At 42.4% G+C, this 15390-nt stretch overlaps 1 protein-coding gene across 4 annotated transcripts in view; it reads left to right on the forward strand.

Annotated features, from left to right (window-relative positions):
* SLC13A3 (solute carrier family 13 member 3) overlaps window positions 1-15390 on the forward strand; it is a 709014-nt gene that overhangs the window by 389994 nt on the left and 303630 nt on the right. For all 4 annotated transcript variants that reach the window (XM_044090300.1, XM_044090299.1, XM_044090298.1 and 1 more), the window contains exon 8: window positions 657-761. In XM_044090300.1, the coding sequence (XP_043946235.1) occupies window positions 657-761 (105 nt within the window). The remainder of the gene's footprint in view (window positions 1-656; window positions 762-15390) is intronic.

Below are 15390 nucleotides of genomic sequence, written 5' to 3' on the forward strand. Positions count from 1 at the left end.
TTCTGTTGCAGAATATTAAATCTTTGCTAATGACAATCTTGTATTCCCAAGTATAGAAACAGATATGTAAATATTAATGAACTGTTAATATTAATAATATTTTTACCGTTCTTTTTATTAACTTTTACTAAATGTATTCACTGCAGGAATTACAGTCAAGAACATGAAGCTGTTGTAGGCAAACAGTTTTATGACACAGTGCCCAACCTGATGAAAGTTACATAACATGATTCTGGTTTTCACTAAATGCTAATCTGGTTCAGCTGATTTCTAAAGCTTTGGGTCGCCTTTATGCCTTCACATTTTCTTCTGATTTAGATGTGGAATTAATTAATAGATGTTAGCCGCCATGTGAAATGAATAGTTTGTTTCTTAATTAACATGCACAGGAGCACAGCGTCTGGTTTTCACATCAAGTAGTCTATTGTAAGGTATTTAAATCCTTCTGTGTCCTACAGACCAGTACAAGATGGCTTGAATACTGGTGCTAGGAAAATGCTAGCACAGAGCAGTAAGTGTGACCGATTGTGCTTCTCATTACAGAACTTAGCTTAGAGTAGATGTTTATATACTGTAATAGTATCAGTGGATTTCTTTTTGTTTTATATATTCAGGTTCATACATAAATGACTAAATGGTGTTTAATTATATTACAGATTTGCTGAAGGAGCAGTAGCTTTTTTTTTCTTCATGTTTGCTGCCCTCCTTTTCACAAGAGATCCTAAATTTGTCCCTGGCTGGTCCAAATTTTTCGAGAAAGGGTGAGCAGATTTAAAATTTTCTCATTTTATGCACACCATTTGATATTTTTGTTTGGTTCAGGAAAAATATTTAAATTGGTAAAATTGATTAATTGTGCCTGTTGGTTCAGAAGCTGTATAAAACGTCCTGCACATGAATAATTCCACAGTGTAGAAGGAAGAGTAGAGTTGGACTGTAGGGACCTCAGTGCAGGTATGGTTCTGGGTTGCCGAAGAGGAGGTAATGACCTGGGATTGGGGATAGGTTTGGGTTATTGGAGGGATGACAGTGTTGGAGTGAAGTTCCAAACATTTATCACATTTGTTTGTCCATCGAATAAGATAATAAAAGTCATTTTAGTCTGTTTTTCTAATATATGCACCATTCTTTCTCCCATCCATCCCCCTACAACATCCTCTTAAGTACCTCTGTGTATGCTGTCTCTACCAACTATTTTGTAGACACAGATCTTCCGTTGGGAGGCTAATCAAATACATTTTGTGATATTTGGAATTCTGTTGACATTAGGAAGTCTGGAATAAATTTACTATACTATAAATCCCTAAACCAACAACCCTGTAAGATAACATTGAAAAAACATGTGTCTCTCTGAATCTGTCAATGTGGTGTAACATAATCAGTACATGTACAGTTTACACCTGTAAATAGTCTGAAGATCTACTGGATTCCTGTAGCATGTCAGATAATTATTAATGTCTCTGTTACACTTTCCTGTTATTGGCAAATGTCAGTCTGTTGTCGTTCTTTGCTTGATCAATAGACTGGTACTACAGTAGCCAAGGAAATATATGACATCATCATATGTTCAAATATATTACTTCAATGAGTGTCTGTGTTAACCTTAATTATATAGCCTTTTAGACTGTTCATATAATTTAAATGCTTTGTTTCATTTTGCTGTCTAACTGTGCGTATGTGTGTCTCTGTGTGTGTGTGTATATATATATATATATATATATATATATATATATAGATATATGTCTACTACACATGATCAAAATTTCATATGACTGAAATTCATTTGACTGAGACCAGAACATTAAAAGTTCAAAACACTGAAAACTCACTTGACTGAAACTCATAACACTGACACATTAAAGTAAATGCCCTTTTCCCCACTGCAGTACGATCCTGGATTTAGTGTATATAGTTGTGGGGTGTGGGGGGTGTAGACCCCCCCCACATAGTTTGTCTTCTGCAAAGAGTTATTCATTGCAGTTATAAGTAACCATCTGTATGTTTTAAAATGTATAATGTATATGGGGAGCTGTGCCCCCCCACACACCCCCTAACTATATATACTAACTACAGGATCACACTACAGTGGGGAAAAGGGCATACACCTTTTACTTTAATGTGTCAGTGTTATGAGTTTCAGTCAAATGAGTTTTCAGTGTTTTGAACTTTTAAGGTTCTGGTCTCAGTCAAATGAATTTCAGTCATATGAAATTTCGATCATGTGTAGTAGACCCATATATATATATATATATATATATATATATATATATATATATATATATATATATATATATATGCAAAGCACACACACACACACACACACACACACACACACACACACACACACACACACACACACACACACACACACTCAAACACAGTTAACTTCTGAAAAGATCTCACAATAAAGGAAAATCCTCATTTAAAGAAGAAGAACCAAGAGTCACCATGTCATTTTTTTGATTGTACAGGAGAATCTTTGGCACCGTTTTGAAAAATAAAAATCTGTTAAGATCTATGTTAAGCTCGGAGCTTGATCTGCTGGCTCAATTAGCTTAAAGCTATTTGGACACACATCTAAATTGATTTCAAGTTTAGCTAATAGACTGGATTGAATATTGGTGAGAATAGGGGCTGCATAGAGTAAGGTTGGGAGAAAGAAAGTCTGTGCTAGAGAACAATTGGCATTAATAGTGAGGTATTTTTTTATGTCTGTATAAGACACCAAGTTTTTGGTGGGTCTTTTTGATGGCTTGTTGAATATGTATGTCAAATTTTGGTTGGCCATCTATGATTACACCCAGAAGTTTAGTATGTGGTTCAACACACATGTGTATTATTAAGAGAAGATACTGTGAAGGTATTTTTATGTTACTGTAGCGATTTAGGGAGGAAGAGTAGAAGTTTTGTCTTTTTAGGATTGAGAATTAGTTGATTATTGGTCAGCCATTTTTCGACTGAAAGGAGGAAATCTTGAGTAAGAGCAAGGAGGTGGAGAAAGTTATAAGAGCACGAGATAATAGTAGACTCATCTGCTTATTGTTTTAATGAAGAGTTTGGACAGGAAGTGTGTAGGTTATTTATAAAGATATTAAAACGGGGAGGTCCAAGGACTGACCCTTGGGCAATACTTGTTTGGATTGGGACTAAGGGGGAGGAGGCAGAAAGCCATTTGATGGATTGGAATCTGTTGGAGAGGTAATTGAAGAATCATAGTATAGTAGACAAGGAGAGGTTATGGGAAGAGAGATTTGAGAGCAGTAGGGTATAGGAAACAGTGTTGAAGGCTTTAGATAGGTCTAGGAAATAGGCAGAAGACTATTTTTTTATTGTTCCGTGCTTTGGTGATATTCTGTGTAAATGAAATGAGAGCTGTGGAGGTGCTGTGGTGAGGAAACCGTGTTGGGTGGGAGTTAACAGGTTGTCCTGTATGATGTGTTTGAGAAGCTGGTTATGAATACATTTTTCTAGAATTTTGGATAAGGGGGATAGTATGGCAGTAGGTCTGTAGTTGGTTGGTTCAGTTGAACTACAACTTTTGTGGAGCGGTATGACATAGGATTTTTTCCAGATGTCAGGGACTGTGTTCTCTTGAACTGACCTTTTACTAATATGGAGACTGGATGTGCAACATAGTTAGCTAGCTGCAACTTTAAGGAATAGAGGATGTAAGTTGTCAGCAGAGGGGAGAGCAGGTTTTCATTTTGGTAAGAGATTTGATGTATGCAGTAGGAACAGGTTTAAGACAAAACTGGGTGGAATTGGTAGAGGGAAGGGACTCAGAAGGGGAGAGGGAGGTGTTGTTAGGTTTAGTTAACTTTTTTATACAGCTGATGAAGAAGGAATTAAGAAAGGAGGCAGTGTCTGTTTGTGAGCTGTTGGGACAGGGGCTGGGGGTAGAAGGTTGCCTGGATGTAAGAGGTTGTTGATACTATTCCAAAACTTTTTCATGTTGGAGTTGGGGTTATCTAGTGGTTTTTGATAGTATTGTTTTTTTGTCCAGATCGACTTGTTTCTTGGTTAGGTTCCTAAGTTCTCTATAGGTTTGGAGATAGTGATGGGTGTTTTTTTTTTCCAGGTTTTCTAGGCACTGTCTCATTTAAGCATTAGTTTATGGGTGGATTGGGTTAACCATGGAGCAAAGTTTGTTTTTGTTATTTTTTTAGTGGGGGCTAAGGAGTTTAAGATATTCAGGAAGGTGTTGTTAAAGTTGGAGACATCCTCTTGAGAATGAGGGTGTAGCGAAAGGAACAGTTAATAGAGGAGAGAAGATAAGTGAAGGTATCCGGGCAGAAATTCCTTTGGCTTTTAGAAATATCACTCATGGCCAAGCCTTTAAAACAGCTCTCTGACAATACCTACTTAGCTTTAGGAAATGTCAGTGCAGCCACCCCACCTAAACATTCCCTTCTTCCCCATTCTCACCTTTCCCCCCACCTGTTTTTCCTCCCCACCCTCACTTTTCTTTTCACTTCCTTCTTTCCCTAACATCCAACTTCCTCCTAACTTTCTGTGTATTATAAAAATGCTCTACTACTCTCTCTCCTCCTACTCTTCCCACTCATCTTTTTCTTATTCTTCCTTCTCCTCCTTTACCCATCCATCTCTTGTTCCTAAGTCGTACTCTCTGTTAACTGATTCTTAACTTTCCTGTTTTCTCCCTTGCTCTAACCCAATTCTCCTTATTCCTTTAGTTTATTGTATTTTCTTCCTTACAAATATTCTTCTCTATCCTTAATTGTCTTCCATGCTTCCTCTGAAATAATTTCTACATCTCTGATACTAAGTGTGATGCCCTTGCACTGGCCCAGTAATGAAGGAGCCTCAATCCTCACCACTAGCACCAGTGAGCGGCATCCACATTGGGAGGATAAGTACACACAAAGTAAAGTACAATTTCCCTTAAGAGCACACAGAGCTCACAGTCCGTCCGGGGCTGGTTTCTCGCTTTCCCTCCAGATCCCCAGTAAGACTCCCCACTGGCACAGCTATAGGGTTCAGATCTCAGCTGAGTAGTCAAGCCAAAACCTCCAGTACCCTCTCTGTCCAACCAATGCTTTGTGTCCCTGCCCAAGTAGCTCACACACACACACACACACACACACACACGCACGCACGCACACACACACACACACACACACACACACACACACACACACACACACACGCACGCACGCACACACAATTTGAGATTTGGTTTATATACAAGCAGACACTCCTGGGGAATGTTGGCACAGGTTCTCCAGCTATGCCCCCTTCTGCCCAGACTATACAGTAGTACCACCTAACATCATCTACTCTTATCAGCTACTACTGCTGTAAAGGCCCTTACCAAAGGGTGTTCAGTTCTACTGTGCAATGTTACTGTTATCCAAATAGTAAGTGTGATGAACAGAAAGGCTATTGGAGTGACTTGTACAGTATCACCACATAAATGCAAGTACTCTAAGAGCTTAAATTATCTCTACATAAAACAGCCACAATTAAAAGGTTTTAAAATGTATAATAATGAATAATAAAAACACAAGACAATACTCATTGATTCAACACAGTGACACTAGACAGTTCAGAAATCACAGGAAATACTTCAAAACAACATTGTAGGACATTCTGACATAAACATGGAAAACAGCTTAACTAATCGTGTTATTTCTATCTGTCTCTAAGATAAATACTAAGATCTAAATCCTACTTACAGAGCAAGCAAGTGCTGGTGAGCTGATGTGTTCAGGTTCGGACACAAATATAAAATGCAATCTCTTTCTCTTGAGATAGTTCTTAAATTGATAATACACATTGCTGCTGAGTCATTTCTGATTACATCATTCTTATCACTTCTGCTTAAGTTTCCCAAGCTCACAGAACTTAAAATTTAACATTTCTTTGTGATCTGCAGCTGCCAGGAAGCCACAGCAATAAAATACACTTTACATGTGAAACCTAGTAATTATCTCTGTCTTAAAGCAATAGAAAGAAGCTCCTAGCCTAGACATCCTGTCTCTTAGCTTGAGATCACACATTGTCATAAAAATTCCTTATTTATCAGCTTATTTTCTTAGAGTTTGCAAGTTAACTCTGTATGTCCCCTTTTTCTACCATGAAAACATAAATTACACAGGCATAGAGTTTATACACATTTCTGCTTTCTTCCAGCAGGGTGCACTGTGGTTACATTTTTGAAACTCAGCACATAACAGTTTTGTTACATTTGTGAAACCAGCCTGTGGATCATATTAATATTTACAATGACATAGAAGTATTTACAATATTCTATCTAGCTGGGCTGGCAGCCTCTCGGTTTATTACATTTCTTCCACCCCTGAGAACTCAAGCTAGTTTTTCAAGTGACTCTTGAGAAACGTTGCTTGAGTGGGTTGAGTCTATCTGGGTGGGTATACCTTACTCCATTCCCTGTCTTGAGAGCCCATCTGCGTTGGCATTGCTAATCCCACTGCGCTGCTGCACTGACATATCATATGCCTGCAACCCTAGGCTCCATCTTAGCAACTTGGCATTTTGCTGGCTGGCTCGATGTAACCATATTAGGGGATTGTGATCTGTAACTACAGTGAATTTCTTTCCATACAGATAAGGCTGAAGATGTTCTTCGTGTTTCACTGTTGCAGTCATTAAAATTGGGTTATCCTGCTGGCAGGCTACCCTCAGTCGGCCTGAACTCCAAAGTCTAGGTCCGGCATCGTTTGCTGTTGCCTCTTCCCTGACATCAGTCCACCAGGGGTATAAAAGATGCAACTGACACCATTTTCTTCAGTCTTTCTTGCCGCGTGGTGCCCGAAGCAAAAGCAGTTCGCAAGTGCCGGTCGGCCGACTCGTGAGATTTTCGTGTTCAAATTTCAGATCTGAACACTTTACTAAAAGCTAAGTACCCCATTGAGGAAACTTTTTTCTTGCTCCAGACCGATGTCAGAAAAAGTTAGTAATTGTATTTCTTGTGGGAAGCAAATACCTCATAAGGACTTTCATTCTTACTCTATTCCTTGCCTAGGCCCTGACCACAACGTTACTAGTTGTCAGTTTTGTGCTAGATTTAACCAATGCACTATTAAGCGTCGGTACGATTTTGCATTTCACTATTTTGGCAGAAGATTTAACTATACAATGTTGTCAGATAGCCATCAGACTACTGGAATTCACAAGAAACTCAAGGAAAAGGACAGGCATCTGAGGTCCAAAACCGACGAGTAGGCTTCTTCTAAGCCACCTAATTACTTTGATCAGGATCTCTCAGGGTTATGCTCAAATATCAGCAATATATTATGTCCAAAGCTAAATATATGCAAACAGTCAAGGATTTCTTACATGTACAGCCACCAAGATTTAGCACACTGGCCTACAAAGAATTGGTCCTTTCCAGTGTCAGACAGGCCACAAAGGGGCAGATACAGATGCCCTAGAGGCAGATCCCAGCCCCAAGGTTTGTACAGGTCTAAACAATGGGGTGCTTCTACTTCCAAAACGGGAGATGACAAATCACAGCCATACAGGAAACAGTCCCAATGACTTCCCCCTGCCTGCACCAAGCACTTATCTTCTGGCAGCACCTTTAGGGGGAAAACTAGCACTTTTTTCTCAAAATTGGCACATAATAACCCAGGACAAATGGGTCTTAAACATAGTGTCACAAGGCTACAAGTTTCACTTCCATACACTGCCAAGGGCAAACGGTTGGCCAGACCTGCCAAAACATCAATGGGCAGAGGCACAAAAACAAGTCTCATCCCTCATGGACATGAGGGCCATTCAACAAGTACCAGAGCAAGAGCAGGGACAAGGATTTTATTCAAGACTGTTGTTGGTACCCAGAAAGGACAAAGCCTGGAGACCAGTACTGGACATATCTGGATATTCCAAAATTCAAAATGTTGACTCTACAGCAGCTTCTGCCCATGTTGGGCAAGAAGGCTTGGCTTGTGTCTTTAGATCTAAAAGAGGCATACCTGCATGTCCCAATCAGACAAACATGCAGAAGATACCTCATATTCAAAGCTGGCTCAATGCACTACCAATTCTCTGCGCTGTCCTTTGGCTTATCTACTGTGCCCAGGGTCTTCACAAAGTGCCTGGCACCAGTAATTGCATTCTGCAGACAAAGAGGAATACAAATATATCCTTAATTGGACGACCGCCTCATTCAAGCAGAGAACAAGGACATTCTACTACAGCATCTGGCGTTTGTAAAGAGATTACTACTATGCCTGGGGTACACAGTCAATGAACAGAAATCAAAACTAGTACCCTCTCGAGATAATATTCCTGGGTGCAAGCTTAAATACAACTGCCCAGATGGCTTATCTCACGCCAGACAAACAAAGGCAACTAACTACCTATTTCAAACTGTTGGCAACAAAGGCCCAGTTATCTGCAAGAAAAATTCTGTAGGCTTTGGGCTTCATGGCATTCTGCATTCTACTAATTCCATATGCAAGACTGCATATGAGGAAACTTCAATGGTACCTAAAAAGTGTTTGGACTCAACATTGCCACAGCCTGGAAACAATAGTTACTCTCATTCCCTGCCTGCAACAGGAGTTTCGATGGTGGGCGAAGGCCTGTCACCAGAACAACGGACAGTCATTCACTCTACCCCCAGCCACACAGACATTAACAACCGATGCATCGGATTATGCCTGGGGAGCCCACATGGCAGGAAAATGTATTCAAGGCACATGGTCCGCAAACCAAATGCATCTGCATATCAATCAAAAAGAGATGCTAGCTGTTCAGAATGCCCTGACAGCCTTCAAGGACCTACTTCATCCGGGACAACTACTGATAAAAACAGACAACACCACAGTCATATGGTATATAAACAAGCAGGGAGGAACTCATTCTTACCCCCTTTGCAGACTAGCCATTACTTTGTGGGACACAGCATTGGCTTACCAAGTACATCTGCAGGCACAATTCCTGTCAGGAAAGACAAATAATCTGGCAGACGAACTAAGCAGAAACCTCATGGATCCCCATGAGTGGAAATTGGATCCACAAGTCTTCAGCATGGTAACAAGGAAATGGGGATGCCTGGACATAGATTTATTTGCCTCGCCTCACAACTGCCAACTAAAGAGATTCCACACAAGGACTTATCACAGACAATCATGGAAAGTGGATGCCCTATCTTTCAGTTGGAAAAACTTAACAGTATATGCCTTTCCCCCACTGCCTCTCCTCCCCAAGGTACTCCTAAAGGTCAGGCAGGAGAAGCCAAAAATGATACTGATTGCCCCAGACTGACCACGCCAGTACTGGTATCCAATCCTAAGGAACTTGTCTCAATGCCCAGCCTGGACCTTACCTCAAGTGCTACATCTACTGTCCCAGCAGAACAATCAAATCCTGCACAGCCAACTCAAGACCTTAAATCTGGCAGCATGGTGGATAATGTAGTCATACAAAACACACCTCTCACTAAAGCGGTGATGGATGTTGTTTTGGAGGCCAGGAGGCCTAGTACTAGAAAATCCTATGCTGGAAAATGGAAGAGATTCTGTGCTTGGAACCAGGCACAAGGAATTGACACAGCTGTACCAAATATTCCACAGATTTTACAATACTTGACTGAGATGCTGGACAAAGGCCTATCCTTTTTATCTATAATAATTCATGCCTCAGCCATTTCAGCTCATTACAATACAGAGCCACCAATCTTGTCTCATCCTTTATTAAGGCAGTACCTCAGAGGGGCCAAAAATGTAAGGTCTCCAAGGAGATCACTAATACCTGCTTGGGACTCCAATTATGTCTTGGAAAAACTCACCCTGCCTCCTTTTGAGCCAGCCGCTACAGCTGATATAAAGATTTTATCTTGGAAAACAGCTCTGGTCCTAGCAATAACTTCTGCAAGATGAGCCTCAGAGCTACAGGCACTCATGGCTTTGAAAACTTTTATCATTTTTTATCCGGACAGGGTTTCTCTCAGGACAAACCCAACATTTATGCCTAAGGTAGTGTCCAGTGTGGCCCTTAACCAAACTATTCATCTGCCACCTTTTATCCAAACCCACAGAATAAGGGGGAGAGAATTCTGCATTCTTTGGACATACACAGACAGCTATGCTTCTATTTGAACAGAACCAAAGCTTTCAGAAAGACAGAGCAATTACTAGTGGCATATGCTGCAGGATCACAAGGAAAGGCTATCTCAAAGCAGATTGTTTCTGCTATTCACAACATGGCAAGCCAGTACCTAAGGGCATTAGGCCACATTCAACCAGAGCAGCAGCCACTTCAGCAGCCTTCCTCAGGGGAGTACCAACCAAAGACATTTTAGAGGCGGCTACTTGGAGTTCAGTGCACACCTTCACAAAGCACTATCACTTATCACTCTACTCTAAATCCAGGGCAGGCTTTGCCACTGCAGTTCTGCAGGGCCTAATAGCTGCTCCTAATGCTATTTAGCTCCAGCCTCTCAACCTTAGCTTTGGGATTCAACCCAATTGTAATGACTGCAACAGTGAAACACAAAGAACATAGTACAGTTGTGTACACTTACCATAAATGTGGATGTTCGAGTGTATTCACTGTTGCAGTCCAGGTTACCCACCCGCCATCCCCCATTTCTTTGCTGGAACTTATCTGTACTTCTCTATTCTATACAACCTATGTGGTATATTTGCTTGTAGATGAAGGCAAAATATATACTTTGGTGCATGCATGTTTTATTGACATATTTTTAGCCTACTCTTTTGGGGGCACCTGACATCTGGGGCAAGAAAAACTGAAGAAAATGGCGTCGGTTGCATCTTTTATACCCCTGGCACACTGACGTCAGGGAAGAGGTGACAGCAACCAACGCCGGACCTAGACTTTGGAATTCAGGCTGACTGAGGGTAGCCTGCCAGCAGGATAACCCAATTGTAATGACTGCAACAGTGAATACACTCGAACATCTACATTTATGGTAAGTGTATACAACTGTACTTTTCTGCAGTGCCCACACTATGGCTAGACATTCCTTTTCTGTAGCTGCATAGCATTCCTCCCTGGGTTGGAGCCTACAACTGAGATAAACCACTGGGTGCTCTTTTCCCTCTGAAGAAATCTGGCTAAGTACAGCCCCCACCCCATGGCTCGAAGCATCCACCTGCACAACACATTCCTTGCTGCAGTCTAGACTGGCTAACACGTAGGGTCCTTCCAAAGCTTCTTTAAGCTTCTGGAATGCCTGCTCACATGCTGGGGTCCACACTACCTTAGCTGGCCTGGTTTTCCTTGTCAGGTCTGTGAGGGGAGTAGCTACGGTACTATAACTGGGGATGAAATTTCTGTAGTACCCTGCTGTCCACTCCCCACTCTATGTCCCAGGTAGGAGACCTCTGCCATACCCACCTGACATTTACTGGTCTTAATGGTCATCCCTGCCCTCTGTAGTCTGCTTCGCATCTCCCTGACATGCTGAAGGTGCTTTTGCCAGGAATGGCTGTAGATGGCAATATCATCTAGGTAAGCAAAGGCAAACCCTCCTGCTCCTGCTAGGATATGATCAACCAGCTTCTGGAAAGTTGCTGGGGCATTTTTCATCCCAAAGGGCATCTTTGTGAATTCATACAAGCGAAAAGGAGCCACAAAGGCTTACCTCTGTCAAGCACTGGGAGTCAAGGGCACATGGCAGTAACCCTTGGTAAGATCAATGGCGATAAGATACTTAACCCCACCCAGCTGCTCTAGGGCTTCATCTGTCGTAGACATGGGGTAAGCATATGACTGTGTGACCATTTAATTTCCTGTAGTCCACACAGAACCTGGTTCTGCCATCCTTCTTTGGCACCAGCACCACTGGGGAGGCCCAGGAACTGTTGGACTCTTGAATTACCCCTAGTTCCAACATTTCCTGTAGCTCCTCCCTCAGAGTCTGTTTGACTCTCTCAGGCAACCTATAAGGGGCCTGCCTAATAGGCCTTTGGGGTCCTGTAGCCACCTGGTGCTGCACCAGGTGGGTGCACCCTGGCTTCCCAGTGAACATGTCCCCAAACTCCTGTAACACTGCTCAGATTACTTGAACCTGGGTAGGAGATAGCTGCTGGGAGATTGCTACCTCTTCCACTGAGATGTCACTCTGAGTCTCACTGAGGAGATCAGTCATCAGATCCCCCTCAGACTCCTCCTGCCACCCACTGCAAACACTCAACACAAGGGCCTCCGTATCATGGTAAGGTTTCATCATGTTAACATGGTACAATTTGTGCTCCTGCCTAGCAGTTCCACCATGTAGCTAACATCACTGACCTTCCTAACCACCTTGTAGGGTCCCTCCCAGGTTGCCTGCAGCTTGTTATGCCTGACAGGAATAAGAACCATTACCTGCTACCCCACAGCATACTCTCTACCTAGAGCATTCCTGTCATACCAGACCTTTTTCTGCTGTTGGGCTTCACCAGGTTCTCCTGGGCCAAGCCCATGAGTTCCCTGGGCCTTGTCCTGAAGTTTAGGATATATGCCACAACAGACTCCTTGTGAGATTCACACTCTCCTTCCCATTCATCTCAAATTAAGTCTAGAAGCTCCCCCTCACCATATGCCCATACAGCAACTCACCTGAGGATTATTGTGGAACCTCTCTGTAAGCAAACAACAGATTGGGCAAATATTTGTCCCACTTCCTCTTAAAGTGGTCTGCAAATGCCAGTAGCATGGACTTGAGTGTAGAGTTTAACCTTTCAACAAGATCATTAATCTGGGGATGGTAGGGGTGGTCTTTATGTGTTTCACCCCACCGTACTTCCACAGGTAAGCCAAATAGGTCTGACATGAAATTGGCACCTCTGTCAGTCAGTTTTTCTTTTGGGAAACCTACCCTGCTGAAAATCTCTAACAAAGCATTTGCCACCTTTTCTGCCTCAATGGAGGACAAAGCCACTGCCCAATGTATCTTGTAGCATAATTTACTACCACTAGGATATACTTTCTCCCCTGTGGAGCTTGGAGTACTCAGAGACCCGACAATATCCAGAGCAACCCTGTGAAATGGCTCCTCAATCACAGGCAAATGCATAAAAGGAGTTTTCACCTTGTCTCCTACCTTGCCTACTGTTTGGCACTGCTTACAGGTCCTGCAGTACCCTGTTACATCCCTGGAAATCCCAGGCTAATAAAAGATGTCCTTCAAGGATGCATCTGCAGTCATCACATATGGGTTGTCCTGCCTCAGGCAGCCCTTCGGATGGCCGGATTCCAAAGCCTGGGTCCGGCATCAGCTGATGTTCTTTCCCAGTCTTTCTTGCAGCGTGGTGCCCGAAGAAGAAGTTTTTTGCAAGCGCCGGGCCAGCTCTCCTGTAATTCAGCTAAACCAAGACTTCACTGTATCGGTTGTTGAATCTCCCATTGGATCTGTGTCCGCCAGGCCTCCTGCATCATTCATGTCTATTAAGGCATTCTCTAGGGCTAAAGCTGCTAAACACTCAAAATCTATGCCTCCAGGGTTATCCCAGGGACCCACTACAGGTTCCCTCAGATCCTAGTAGCAGAGGGGCTCTCAACCTCATCTGGACAGGGGGCCAACCTCCTCCAGAAAAAAGGCACAGGAGGCTTTTTGGCCTACGGGATTCTGATGCAGACTGCACACTATGAGGGAGATTTCCAATTTCAGGAAGAGGTTAAGGACCTTCTTGCATTTGCCTCATCATAGACCTTTGGCTATTCCCCTGTTTGAATGTCATTGATGATGTGTACCTGAGTCTAGCACAAGCGATGGGGTAAAAAAGTATACTTACCCTTTCTATTCTTGAAATCACTTCAGGATCTGGCATAATACTCAACAGGTTAGCAGCAACCATTTCTTGTGTGGTGGTTATGCATTGAAGAAGCTTCTGTGAAAGCAGCCATGGATGCAGTAGTCATACGATGCAATGCTTGGCTGAAACAATCTCTGCCAGGACCATGTTAAAGCAAAGCTTGGATGCTCCACTGAAAAGCAAAAAGTATTTGCTCTCTGCTCAGGAGGTCTTAGTTAAAGAAAAGAAAGGGCAAAAAAAGGGCAAAACAGTCAAAGAAGATTTTAAGCAAGTTTCCAAAGTCAAGATTCAGCCATTTTTACCTTCCAGAACTGGTCCTTTCTAGACACAGACAGATTTCAGAAGAACAGGTGTGCCAATGGCAGCCTCCCAACCAGAGAGGTAGTGCAGTGCCTACAACTGCTGCACAAGGACAGACTCAATGAGATTTACTTTCTCTCTCAGAACAAGGCCTAGGATTTTATTCCAGACTCTCCTTGTTTCCAAGAAAAAAAAAAGCAATGGAGCCTATTTAAAACACTTGAATTATGCCATCTGCCTTCTTCAGGCCTTTGGATATAGTCAAAATTCATTCAAGTCAGACCCCCAATCCCATAGAAGAAACTTTTTTCTGTGTGTGGATCTACTAACCACACCCAAATGGCTTCACAGAAGAAAAAAAAACACAACCACCGGATTACTAACCAAAACCTGTCAAAACAAACTCAGCTGCTGCAAAAAAAAAAAATCCTGCCCTGGGTGTCACATGGCTTATTTCTTCTGATTCTCTCCTCAAGCAAGAAGCAAAGCTACCCAATGAGAATGGAGGGGAGTTTATGGACCATGCCTTCAAAGGGAATTCTGCAAAAAGAGCTACATGCACACATAAAAAAAAAAAAAAATGCTGGCATACATGCATGCTATGAAGGTTATTTCTCATTCAAGGCCACCTGCTAATAAGGACAGACATAACACTACAGTACAGTTATGTGCATTATAAACAAGGCACCCATTCCTACTTCCCCCTACCTCTTTGCAGACTGGCTATGTATTTCCTTGACACTAAATATACACTAAATATACAGCTGCAACCAGGAAAGGACAATATGGAATGGACACATACAGCTTAAGCACAGGAACAGCAGGGGATGCACATGCATGATAGGGATCTTCCATCAGATAAGACAATCATAGGATACATGGGAGACCACACAGAGACCTCTTTGCCTCATTTGCAGCTGGACACAATCATCAGCTGGAGAAATTCTGCTCAAGCCACATACCACCCACAAGCATTTCAGCTGGAGAACTCTAACAGTGTATGCATTCCACCTCTTCCATTAATGACCAAGGTCTTACTGAAGATTTGAACCAGCAGCATCTGCAGAACTACAGTTCGTCTCTTGAAAAGACTGCTTTCCTCTGGCCACCCCTCAGAAAGAAGAGTATTGAGTTACAGGTTTTCCAAGCATTACAATTTACCTTTATATTCCAGATCCAGAGCAGGCTTTGCTACAGCAGTCCTGCAGGGGCATTTAGCTACACCATCCTTTACATCCTCCCTCACCCCATTGATGGTATGGTATTCTACCCATATGTGATGACTGCATGCATCCTGACAGGACATAGTACAGTTTGTACATGCACCTGGCATAGGACA

The sequence above is a fragment of the Protopterus annectens genome, chromosome 12.part0, assembly GCF_019279795.1.
Source record: "Protopterus annectens isolate FY-2018-M chromosome 12.part0, PAN1.0, whole genome shotgun sequence".
Taxonomy (NCBI): Eukaryota; Metazoa; Chordata; order Ceratodontiformes; family Protopteridae; genus Protopterus; species Protopterus annectens.